Raw genomic sequence first — 13069 nt, forward strand, 5'->3', positions numbered from 1 at the left:
ATTTGCTTCCCGATAAAGATTTGTCACAAATGTCATTTTATTTAGCATCTACACATTGAGCTGAGTCCAATGACACCAAGAACGACACTCTAGCTAATGGTAACATGTATTTTACATGGTACACCTAGGTCTAGGACATGATCTCGGTGTAGCAAGAGGCCGAGCTTGATCTCATTGGACTCAGCTTAACGTGTAGATGCTAATTAACATGTAATTTGTCAAAAATCTCCATCGGGAAGCAAATCTATAGCTGGTCATTATTGATAAAGGCCTCCAAAATCGACAGCTAATTACTACCCCGAAACATATTCAAATATGATCATGTGTGGCACTGTTGCAATCGTCTCGAAACGTAAATGTCAAAGGACACCTTGTTTGCTCTGTTGCACCACCGGGAAGATATTTTCATACTTCTAATGGATTGATTCATATTTTAAAGTTCTCGGAGTGAGACTTTAAGTGGCTGCAGCAGAAGTGTTGAGACGAAAGATGATATCAAGAGATTTATAGAATATTCCCATTCACATTATGATTCTTCGTCGTAACATCCGACCAAACATCCTTTACATTCACAGAGCGAAGATTATGAAAGTCCAGGCTCAGCAAGTGCTCCATCTCGTTGCACCTGCACCCAGCGGCTCGCTTGCAAGATTTTGGCCTGAAGTTCTTCCCAGACCTACACCCTAGCCATCCAACATGCATATCTGAGAATCAGGCCTCTCTTTAATAATGACAAAAAGTTATGAGAGAAACACACATTAACTTTTTGTTATCTCATAAGCGGCGTGGTGCCGGCTCCTTTTGACCTTTTGACCCCCGACTTCAAAAACGTGGCCACAGGCCAGCTGTGTCTACACACCTTTAGCCACAAATGTACACCTCCATCCCACAAAAAATGGGGACTAGAAACTAACCTCTGTCTTATGTACATTTACTGTACTGTTGGAGGTCACGCCCCTTTGCCGACCTTTTCGAGATAGCTAGGGATACTAAAATGTTTACACACATTTCCCGGGGCCCCGTGTACGACATATCCAAGATTTGGAGTTCTAGCCCTTAGAGAAAAAAAGTTTTCCCAAATGGAGTGTCATTTGGACAAAGCCCCTCAGAAGTGTAGCCTGCAAGACCTAATGGTTCAGAATGTGGTGGAAAAACAGTTTTTGAGATAGGAAGGTCCTACCGCCCTGAAATTTTAATACCTTATTCTAGGGCCTAACTGGGACCTCCGCACCGAAACTTGGCCTATATATAACACGCTATTTTATGTTGAAATGCGACGTAATCCAGTGTTCACGAAAAGTACACTGTCAACGTATGCTTTTGGCGACTGGGTTGGCTCTCAGATATACGTGTTTCTAACAAGATGATATCATTAAAAGTTACATAAAGTAACAGTTTAATAACACAAACGCAGGAAGCACGTGAGCTGCTAGTTTAGCGAAAGCAACCTGACGTCGTTGAAACATGCGAGCGAGCCGATCAAATCCTAATAACTATAAAACTAAAGATCAGACACAATCACTGACTGAAGATTATGCAAGTAAAAAGTATATTTCTCGCTAGAAATGTTATTAGAAACACGTTTAACGGTGAATCGGTCCTAAAATATTGCATTTCCCATTCAGATAATAAAGATTAATAAAGATCATACACATTCACTGACTGAAGATTATGTAAGGAAAATGTACATTTCTCGCTAGAAAAGTCATTAGAAACGAGTTTAATGGTGTATCTGTCCTAAAATATTGCATTTCCCATTCAGATAATAAAGATTAATAAAGATCATACACATTCACTGACTGAAGATTATGTAAGGAAAATGTACATTTCTCGCTAGAAATGTCATTAGAAACGCGTTTAATGGTGTATCTGTCCTAAAATATTGCATTTCCCATTCAGATAATAAAGATTAATATAAGCTACGCCGTGTTCCGGAGCCGCGGGGGATTCTGGGAATTGGGGTTCTCAGTTGACAAATGGGGCTTTTGTTAACTTGTTTTGTTGTTAGGATTAAGTGGGGTTAATGGGTTCGGGATGTTATGTGGTTGTGTGTTGTTCTATTAACATTGTTCGTGTGTTCATTATTGTCGACACCGTCACCGAGAGTGACGTGACCATCGTTTCTGCAGCTGTTCCGTGTTGAAGTCTCGTTCAATAAAAACCAACTCTCGTTGTCGAGCGTTCAATAAAAACCAACTCTCGTTGTCGAGCGTGCCCCCCCCCTATAAACGTGTCTCCCCCCCCCTCAACAAACGTGTCCCCCCCCCCCCCCCCACTTCAACTAACGTGTCCCCCCCCTATAGATTGTCTCATTACACGCTAAATAATATAATTATAGCCTTGTAGTGACCGTAACATAATTCACCTACAGTATTTCGTTATGTGTTGTTCTTTCAATTGTGTTGTTGTTTACTGCATGTCATTTACGTTCTTGGTGGTTCAGGGATCGCGGTCCCTTTAAGGATTACGTGCGTCTCATGATGTCACAGACCATGCTGGATTTGTTTACCTTCAGCACGCTTTGATTTCCGGTTTTCTTTTTTACAAAATAAACGAGTCACACGGCTGTGTGCTCAACGTGCGAAGTTGTGTTCTTAACTTATTGCAATTTCCACAGCCTAATTATATATATAGGTTTTGGCATAAACATAACTAGGGTGCACTGTACTATCTGCGTACACCCTTTCTGAAGCCTCTCTCTCGCTCTCTCTCTCTCTCTGTCCCTCCCACTCTCTCTTTCTCTCTCTCTCGTACCGTTTTGTGGAGCACGTTAATTGTCTTAGAACACTCCCATTCAGAATGCATTGGTTTACATTTAGTTTTGTGTAACACGCAAAAAGTCGGACTATCGTGCTCGGGAACACGCTTCATTAGATTAACGTTCGTGCGCAGGAGCACGCAATCGCGTGATACCGGGTTGGTATAGATGTGAAGTGTGTGTATGATTGCAGTGACTTGTGTGGATTTGCAGCGTAAGGGTGATTGTAGTGGGTTAAGAGCACAGTTTATTAGGCGATTGGGAACAGGTGTGGCACGCAGTTTCTTCCTCTCTTTGCCCGGTCAATTTAGTCCGGAGACGGCGGGCCTACCGCAGCCGCAACAGTCGAGCCAAGCAGAACGGAGTGGTGGAAAACGCAAAGCGAAGCGCATTTCAAGACCCAACATAACATTACCTACAGCTGTAAACTACCCCACCTAACATTATCTACAGCTGTAAACTACCCCACATGCATTTACCTAAAGCTATAAACTACCTCATCAAACTAGGTCTGACGACGTCATCAAACTCAGTCTGATAACGTCATCAAACTAGGTCTGACGACGTCATCAAACTAGGTCTTTGGCTGTTGTTTCTGCTCCTAGTGGCAGGAATAACATGTTATCCCTTAAATGTTGAGCCGCATCACACTGCCTCCTTGTACCGTTGACAATTTATTATACAATTATTTTGTTTATTAATAAGGCTTATGGATATTACATTCATATATCTGTGACTGCTTATCTTTGTTCCAAATTGTACCCTTACGTCGTCTAGTGCAGACTTTCATAACGTCCCATAAAACAAGTTACAAAAAGCACGGTGAAGCTCTTTCTGCTCTTACGCACGTCAGAAGTACAAAGACAAGGAACCAAATGTTTTTTTTATTCTCTTGCTTTTTGTTAATTCAACCTTTTAAATTTTGAGACCATTGTTATTATCTTATATATATATATGTATACAGTTATAAGCAGATAAACGCGTTATTAACGGCGTTAACGCAAACCAATTATAACGGCGTTAATTTTTTTATCGCGCAATTAACGCAATTTTTTTTGGGGGATTTTATTTTTAAATTATTTATTTGGCTCAAAACAAAGAAGCAGTAGCCTGACTGCTATGTTCAAGGCAGTATGTTTGTATGTTCATCGTTTAATTGCACTATAGGCTTTTTTTTTGTATCGCCCTGTTTTGTTCAGTACATGCCAATGTTGTTATCAATAAAAAAACATTTGCACAAGGCAAGCCGATGCACTTCTCCATGTTGATAAGAGCATTAAAATTAGAAAAATTAATGGGACAAAGAAATCAAGGGATATTTAGCATAGAAAAAAAGATTGTGATTAATCGCGATTAATCCTGAGTTAACTATGACATTTATGCGATTAATCGCGATTAAATATTTGTATCGCTTGAAAGCACTAATATATATATATATATATAGGGTTAGCTAACCCTTATATAATAAAACATGCGTTATTGATGTTCATTGTATCTCTTGTAAAGCACTTTAAGGTGCATTTCATGCTATGAAAGGGGCTATATAAATAAAGCTTATTATTATTACCTTATTATAATTTTTATTTAATCATGATTGCTATAAATAAGCTATTCCTGCTAAATGAAGGTATAATAAGCTATACCTGCTAACTTCAGGTATCCCTAGTTTGGCTGCTACATTGAGGTATAATAAGCGCACAACACGAACAAGAAATCCAACATTGATCGTGTTTATTAGAGTGAGTGTTGATACTTTGGTGAAATTACATTGATCATTTTATAGTAAAACAAGAGGTCTTCATCTTTGACCAAGCCCAGTGGACAGCAATACGACATCCAGGTCATGGTAGAGGTGCCAGCGCAGGAGTTTTATCACATCAAGTTCTTCATCCTTCATTGGTAAGACAACAGGAGTACAGATCTCCTGCATCTACTGGGTTGGAGCTCATGGAGAGTTGGCTTTTCACCCTGAGCTCTTGAGGTTGGCGCCTACCTCCGCCAGTCTGCCAACTAATGCCTTGCTCAAAGACACATCCAGGTCAGCCCACGAAAGCTTCTTCTTCACACACTCTTCTCTTCCCCCATGTCATGGGAAGGTTTCAACTACCGCCCCACCAAGACGCGGTGCTTGGTTCTAATGCTAGTCTCCAACTTCACAATGCTAAGGAACATATATGTCTGTAAAAAAAGGAAGAACACAAAGCTCACCAGACATGGGGAATAGACACTGTCATATGTTCCAACCACGACCACTAGAGGGCAGAGAAGACAAGAGCAAACCAGATAGGCCACCAACTACTGCAAAAAAGACTCTATGATCTCCTCATTTGCTGTCCCAAATTGTCTTAAGACGAAATGCACCCTGATCATGGAGGACATGATGGAAGATCAGAGATCAGAGATTCCTCAAAGCATTGCTTGAGATTTACGGGGCTCATAACAGATTAGCTACACATGTTTATTCTGGTTTATTCAGGTGTTGTATATAAACTGGTGTACATACCGAACAGGCGCTAAATCATGCACAGGTGTTTATAACTGAACAGGTGTTGAGTATGTGACCAGGTAAACAGGAGAGGAAGGCATGGATACCTGCAGGGTTGAGTATCAATGCCTGGAGGAGGTCAGACAGAGACACGATCCCTTGGACCACATCCTTACTGTCCACCAGCACCAGCCGATGCACCTGAATCACATTGTAATACTTTATTTGATCTTGTTAAACCTTTATTGAACAAGGTAAAAGACTCATTGAGATTTAAAATCCCTTGTCCAAGAGAGACCAGGGGCCTGTACTACGAAGCTCGATTAGAGGGTTAGCGAGGTATGTTGAGCTGAAAGCCTGGGTTAGCTGTACCACGAAAGTCGATCTCTTTAAGCGTCGCTGTATCACCATGGTGACTTATGCTCGCAACCAAACCTGGTCGGGAGCAGCTTTTCGGCTTAGTCTAGCCGGAGATCGGCTACTTAAATCGGCGCACGCAGCTTCCTAGCCCCTCCTCCGACAATGGCGTCACCATTTTTGGGTGTTACCGTGGACCTCGGCGCACTTATCGTACAGGCGTCTCTCCGGAGACAGAGGGTTTTTGGCATTTTCTGACCAAATTCTTTATGAGAGATACAGATTCTCATCAGAGGGTATTCGTTATCTGATCGACCTTGTTGGACCGTATGTAGGCAATGCGGCACAAAGAAGCCGTGCACTTACTGTTGCGCAGTGTGTCAAGTTCGAAGGTGGCCCCGCACGTTCAACGTACATTAACCTATAGTCAAGTGCCGTGTTGTCCATTATCCCTTATATAACCGCTACGTAGGCCTAGGCATTTTTTATTCTACAAATTCATATTATAGCTGTGAGAATTGTTAAAATAAATCACCTCCATAGTCGCCCTGGAGTCACAGGGCGAAAGAGTCTCCTGCAAGAATCAGGGAAACCTAGACATTCTTTCCAAAAATTTAACATTTAGAAGAACACGTGATACTTTGCTTTGATAGTTATATACCTCTGATTGGAGATTGATTGTCGGCGGCTCCTCCAAAATAATGTTACCTTCAACTAAAAATGACAATTATTTTACCCTCAATCATTTCACATTTGATTAGCAAGACAATTATTTATGTCCATTACCAATACATGAATACTCATTACAAACGCCTTTGATGTCGAGGCAGTGGGGTCAGAGGACATCCCCCCTTCCACCATCATCGGCCGACCTTCGATATTGGCGAGAGCCAGCTCCTCCGAAGTGGTGAAGGGCGGTGGAGCGGTATTAATTTGGGTTTTCTTTTTATTTGCTACAGCTAATCAACATGAGATTAAAGTTTGGAGCCTAGGCCATTGCAAATCATAGGCTAGATTCACCTGAAATTATTCAAATGGATGCTTACAACATACCACATTGAATAATATTTTTATATTTATTTTTGACTTGGCCCCATGTTCGTAGGAGTGTGCTGGCACCACATATGGGGGTAAAACGCATGATAATACATGATATTTTTAGACAATATGCAGAATCATTTCACTTATGAATTAACACAGTCGGCTATTTTTTGCCAGCACGCCACCCTAGCCATATTATGGGCAACCGTGTTCCCCTTGGCTGTGATGAACTTTGAACTTTGAATTCCGCGTAGGAGTTCATAATAATTCACTGCTCGCCTTGGGTGAAATACACAGCTCTCGCTCGATTCATTTTGCGTAAGGGTGAGTCAAATGACGCGATAAACGCCCCTTTTATGTGAACGCGCATTCAACCTAAAGCGGAAAACCTGGTTCAACTAATTGAATCTAAAGTGAGCTTCGTGGTACCATTTAACTCTGATTGCGAGTTGCGGCTCTGTCGAGCCAAGTTTTCCCAAGAAAGCCTGGGTATGTTCAGCGAGGTTCGTGGTATACCCCCCTGGCCAAGAGGGCAGCACAAAACAAACAAATACATTCATTTTTATACAAAGAAAAACACACAATTTTCACACAATTAAAAGACAGTTTTGGGATTAGATAGTTATATATGTTTATATTCATGCAAATATATGATTATATATATATATTGACATATGTGCATATACATGTTGAATACCTCAGCCTTAGCAATGCGGTCTATGATGGTCTGCAGGGTCTCGTAGGGGTAACACTTGAGGACCCCCTCCATCGAGCAGGACCTGCTTGCCAGTGCCTCCTGCATGCTCATGTTCAGGTTGTTGTAACTCTTCTGGGCTGCTAGATTCTGATCAATCAAAGAACCCACACACGTGTTAGCTTCACTTTACACCACTACTTCAGCCTAGCTTAACTAAAGACCATCATGTTATCGTGCTAGTTATATTATAAATACAGACACACACTTTCATATTCTTATATTCTAGCCAGCTATGGTATAGATTGACACTTACGATAACATCAAAGCGTGAGTACAGAGCCACAACTTTCCCTGGTGAGAGAGAGACAGCCAGACAGGTAGAAAGTTACATAGCTGATTCTTGAAATGTTTGAGTAAGAGAAGCTGGGAACCCTACAAGACTTTGATACATCTCTGGCCATTTATTTTATGTGTCTGAATTATTATATTATATATTTAATTTTGAGAAAAAAACTAAACTCCCAATAGACCCTAGGTTCTTAGACTGAGGTGAAGATCCGTTGGTATAATCGTTAGTTTATGCTCACTTTGGCCAGGAATATCTCCTGACCACTTTAAGCTTCGGTTATGAAACTCAATAACCCATAACCCAAAATGGCATGGTCAAATTTTTCTTATCAGCTTCAAGGTGCCAATAAGTAAGGTAACTTTAACATCATCAATCATCAACAAACATGTACCTCACCAAGAAGGCCCCGGTCCCCCTGGTCCCCCTCACCAACAAGGCCCCAGTCTCCCTCAACAACAAGGCCCTGGTCCCCCCCGGTCCCCCTCAACAACAAGGCCCCGGTCCCCCTCAGCAACAAAGCCCCGGTCCCGCTCATCAACAAGGCCCCGGGGTGAGGGGCCTCCTCTGTCCCATGTATCTCTCTCCTCTGACTCTGACACATGTATCTGGTCTCCTCTGATTCATGTATCTTGCTCTTCTGACTCTTGTATCTGGTCTCTTCTGACTCATGTATCTGGTCTCCTCTGACTCTGACTCATGTAGTATCTGGGCTTCTCTGACTCATGTATCTGGTCTCCTCTGACTCATGTATCTGGGGTCCTGACTCTGATTCATGTATCTGGGCTCCTGACTCTGACTCATGTATCTGGTCTCCTCTGACTAATGTATCTGGTCTCCTCTGACTCATGTATCTTGTCTCCTCTGACTCTCACTTATGTATCTGGTCTCTTCTGACTCATGTATCTAGTCTCCTCACCAACAATTGATGTCTGGTTCTTACTTGACCTTTAGTTTGTGATTTTATCGATGGTTGTACAAAGGTGGAGGGTGTGGCTGTATCCGTGGTGGACCTGAATCCGTGGTGGACCTTCATAAACAACCCTGGGCAATGACCGCCACCAAGTTACCAAAATAATACTGCAATACATATATGAACTAAATCGTTTGATATGCCGACAGTAAACCTAGATGTTTTACAGCAGAGGTTTCTCTAGGGAGGAGAACCTTTTTGGTCGACCACCGGTAGAGCAGACACCCGTCGCTCTACGAACACAGACAGGGCATCGTAGACGGTGGCCGAGATCAGCACAGTGGCGATTTCCTTAAATGTCCCAATTGCCACCTCCTGGATCCTCTTTTGAAGGAACCGAGGCTTAGGAAGCAAAGAACCCTGAGGAAAGAGGAGAAAGACCACACCTCAGTAGATAGGAGACACCTTAGGAAACAGAGCCCTCATGACAGAGGAGAGAGGAGACACCTTAGGAAGCAGAGAGCCCTCAGGACGGAGGAGAGAGGAGACAGCTTAGGAAATAGAGAGCCCTCAGGACAGAGGACAGAGGAGACCCTTGGGCTTAGGAAGCAGCCGGTGTCTACTGGTTGCTAATAGTGAGTGGTAGTTCCCTGGTCATGCTATTAGAGAGGGGTAGTTCCCTGGTCATGCTAATAGAGAGGGGTAGTTCCCAGATCGTGCTAATAGAGAGGGGTAGTTCCCTGGTCATGCTAATAGAGAGGGGTAGTTCCCAGATCGTGCTAATAGAGAGGGGTAGTTCCCTGGTCATGCTATTAGAGAGGGGTAGTTCCCTGTCCATGCTAATAGAGAGGGGTAGTTCCCTTTTCATGCTAATAGAGAGGAGTAGTTCCATGGTCATTCTAATAAAGAGGGGTAGTTCCCTGGTCATGCTAATAGACAGGGTTAGTTCCCTGGTCATGCTAATAGAGAGGGGTGGTTCCCTGGTCATGCTATTAGAGAGGGGTAGTTCCCTGGTCATGCTAATAGAGAGGGGTAGTTCCCTGGTGGTCATGCTAATAGACAGGGGTATTTCCCTGGTCATGCTAAAAGACGGGTGGCTTACGAAGATGTAAAGGAACTTGAGTATGCGTTTGTGGGTGAGAATGTGTAGAACGTTGCCAGACAATGGGTCAATGACCGGAAGCCGGTGGATCTTATGCTTCAGCAGAGAGTAGACGGCCTCAAACAGACTGCAGAGAATCGGAAAGTGCCTTATTGCGTCATAGGCTTCACACCTAGGCCTACAAATCTTTTGTAGTGCTTTTTGTGCCTAACAATTAACATCGTAAAAAATATATAATTATATATATACAAATATTAACATTAACCATATAACAGTCCCTCCAGAAAAATGCGGCGTTATTTTGTGATTATGTGGCCAAAAATCCATGCGATGAAATATGCTGCATATTTATGCAATTTTATGCAATGAAATTGCGGGAACATTTTCAGGAACTTGCAAAAAATGCAGCTTTTTGATGACTTACGTCACTTCATAACGTTCCCATGGCAACAGGGGGAAATGGCTGCTCTTGTGTGAAGTAAACGCAACATTTTTTCATCTTTCTGCTAAGATATATGTGACTTTTTTGCAACGAAAATGCGGGGATTACGAAATCAGGCAAGCCCCGCATATTTTGCGCGGCATATTTGAAAAAATGCGGCCCCCGCATGAATATGCAGACTTTGGCTGATTATGCATTTAATTATACGATCGCCTAATCACGTTTTACTGGAGGGACTGATATAAACACAACATGTCAAATATGTAGAGCAAATGTATTAAACAATTTAAGTTACTATATTATTCAACAAAATGTGCAGATGTTCACAGTATGGAGTATAACAGTAAGGAATACGTTTGAGAGAAGAAGGAAATGATGTAGCATGGTGTCAGTCTGCTGATCTTTCTCCCTGTTTGTCTGTCTGTCTTACCTGGCATCAGGGGAGATGCTGATCAGACTGTTGACAGAGTACTGCAGATAGATCTCTGTAAGACAGACAGACAGACAGACAGACAGACAGGCTAAAATATGAACTTTAGGGTAAATAATGGGTCATTTAAATCAAATGAAGGTAAAGTGATGTAGATGATCTACCTGCTAGTGACTGGCAGGGGTTTAACAGTCAGAACCTCATCAAACTGGATGCTTCACTGTATACATTTCTACAGTTTGGGACGGACGGAAATCGGAAGGGTAGAGAAAAATAATTGACGCCTTATTTTTATCAGGCATGTAATTAAGTATTCACAGAGTATGCCTCACAGTTATTCTAGCGGTTGGCTATTATTCCCGATTGGTAATGCCTATATCTACTGTCTCATGTCCAGTCCCACAAATTTGGGGGAGATAGCCTAAAAATGTATTTAAAATTCTGAACTTTGGTGTACATGCCCTATTTTGCATGCTGGAAATGTTTGCCTCTTGGACTTATGTCTGTCAAGACATATTTTGCTGTACAGTGAGAATTTTGGAAAACCTTCAAAAATCTTATTTTTCAGAACTATAGCTTCAAATGCAAGTCAGTTTGGATGAGCATGATCTATGGACTTGACTGTATTCGCAAAAAAATGCTAAGCTAAGCGCTAATGCTCCATTTCCATTGCAGGTCAACGTAAGAAGGAGGAAGGAACATGAAACTTGCAAGGAACATTGAGGGACCCTCCCTTAACATGGGTATATAGTTTGTGTGTCTCTCTGCAAGCCTTACTGGGCCTGTCTCTCTGTGTGTCTTGAGTGTGAGTGTGCGCGATTCACTTGAAAAGGGCGTCCGCTGGGATAGGTTGCGCGTGGATGCCTGTGAATACCTCTGGTATTGCTAGTTATTACAGATACTTTAAATTAGCAGGACTCATTATACTTTATTATATACACAGCCAGTAAAAGGGAGGATGGGTATAGATCAGTGCTTGATGCGCTGAGTGATCGTCAGTAGAGAACATAAGTAGAGAATGGAGTGGGTAGAGTCTGGCACCGCCAAGCAGCGGTCAGTGAATCAAAACAAGAAACACACCAAACCTGGAACCTCCCAAACAAGAACTTAAAACACTGAAGGGAACCAAACCGTGACTTACCTGAACTGTTACACCCCTAGTTACCAGAACTATTTACAGGCAACTAGTAACTGGGGGTATTTAGTATTTTCTGACCTCTCCATGTCTCGATCTTGTGTTCCTCCAGCTCATAGATTTGCACCTGGAAAACAAATCAATCACTATGGTAACCAACACCATCACTATGGTAACCACCATCATCACTATGGTAACCACCAACATCACTATGGTAACCACCAACATCACCATGGTAACCACCATCACTATAGTAACTACCACCATCACCATGTTTACCACCATCATCACTATGGTAACCACCACCATCCCCATGGTAACCACCATCATCACCATGGTAACCACCATCACTATACTAACCAACACCATCACTATGGTAACCACCATTATCACTATTTTAACCACCACCATCCCCATGGTAACAACCACCATCACCATGGTAACCACCATCACTCTAGTAACCAACACCATCACTATGGTATCCCCCACCATCCCCATGGTAACCACCACCATCACCATGGTAACCACCATCACTATAGTAACCACCATTATCACCATGGTAACCCCCATTATCACTATGTTTACCACCACTATCACATGGGTAACCACCACCATCACGTCACTATAATAACCACCACCATCACTATAGTAACCACCACTATCACTATGGTAACCACCATCACTATAGTAACCACCAACATCACCATGGTAAACACCGACATCACTATGTTTTGCCAACACCATCACTATGGTAACCACCATCACTATGGTAAGGATCATCACAATAATAACCATCCCTACCAATATGGTATCAACCTTCACTATGGTAAACATCACTATCACTCCTGCTACAATCACCATGGTAAGCAACATCACCAAGGTAATTGCCATCAGCATGGTACCACCATCACTATGCTAACTACCATCACCATGGTAACCATAACCATCAGTAAGGGAACCACCGTCACCATGGTAACCAGCGTCATTATGCTAACTGCACTGTGTTAGTTCTAATGATTTGGTTGCGTTGGTTCTTCATCCCAAAGGTCCTAGAGTGACGACTCACCAGGGGAGATGTGTAGTAACGCTGCAGGATGTTGATGAAGTCTGTGATGGTCAGCATACCTATGGACACAGGCAAATACATACCCACCAAATTATTACAGACAGCCAGACAGCTGGCAGGCTGGCAGGCAGACAGACAGCTCACCTACAAACACCTGCAGTTTGCTGTCCCAGAGAGGAGCAGCACGGACGCCGTTGGCAACCAGAGCAAAGAACGCTTTCTTCACCTGAAACACAATATATATACACATTATATAGACATTATATACTATATGGATCATATAAATGTCACCTGAAA

At 42.5% G+C, this 13069-nt stretch overlaps 1 protein-coding gene across 4 annotated transcripts in view; it reads right to left on the reverse strand.

The window, feature by feature from the left end:
• Positions 1–4200: 4200 nt before the first annotated feature.
• prkag3b (protein kinase, AMP-activated, gamma 3b non-catalytic subunit) overlaps positions 4201–13069 on the reverse strand; it is a 45857-nt gene continuing 36988 nt past the window's right edge. The window contains exons 2-11 of one of the 4 annotated variants that reach the window (XM_056610517.1): positions 12917–12998; positions 12773–12831; positions 11788–11833; positions 10572–10626; positions 9700–9826; positions 8852–9017; positions 7652–7689; positions 7339–7485; positions 5351–5444; positions 4206–4936 (exon numbers count right to left, since the gene is read on the reverse strand). In XM_056610517.1, coding sequence (XP_056466492.1) covers positions 4920–4936; positions 5351–5444; positions 7339–7485; positions 7652–7689; positions 8852–9017; positions 9700–9826; positions 10572–10626; positions 11788–11833; positions 12773–12831; positions 12917–12998 — 831 coding nt within the window. In that variant the 3' untranslated portion in view covers positions 4206–4919. Of the gene's footprint in view, positions 4937–5350; positions 5445–7338; positions 7486–7651; positions 7690–8851; positions 9018–9699; positions 9827–10571; positions 10627–11787; positions 11834–12772; positions 12832–12916; positions 12999–13069 lie in introns of all 4 variants that reach the window. The other 3 variants (XM_056610514.1, XM_056610516.1, XM_056610515.1) reach the window with 3 other exon arrangements.

The sequence above is a fragment of the Gadus chalcogrammus genome, chromosome 16 (genome assembly GCF_026213295.1).
Source record: "Gadus chalcogrammus isolate NIFS_2021 chromosome 16, NIFS_Gcha_1.0, whole genome shotgun sequence".
Taxonomy (NCBI): Eukaryota; Metazoa; Chordata; class Actinopteri; order Gadiformes; family Gadidae; genus Gadus; species Gadus chalcogrammus.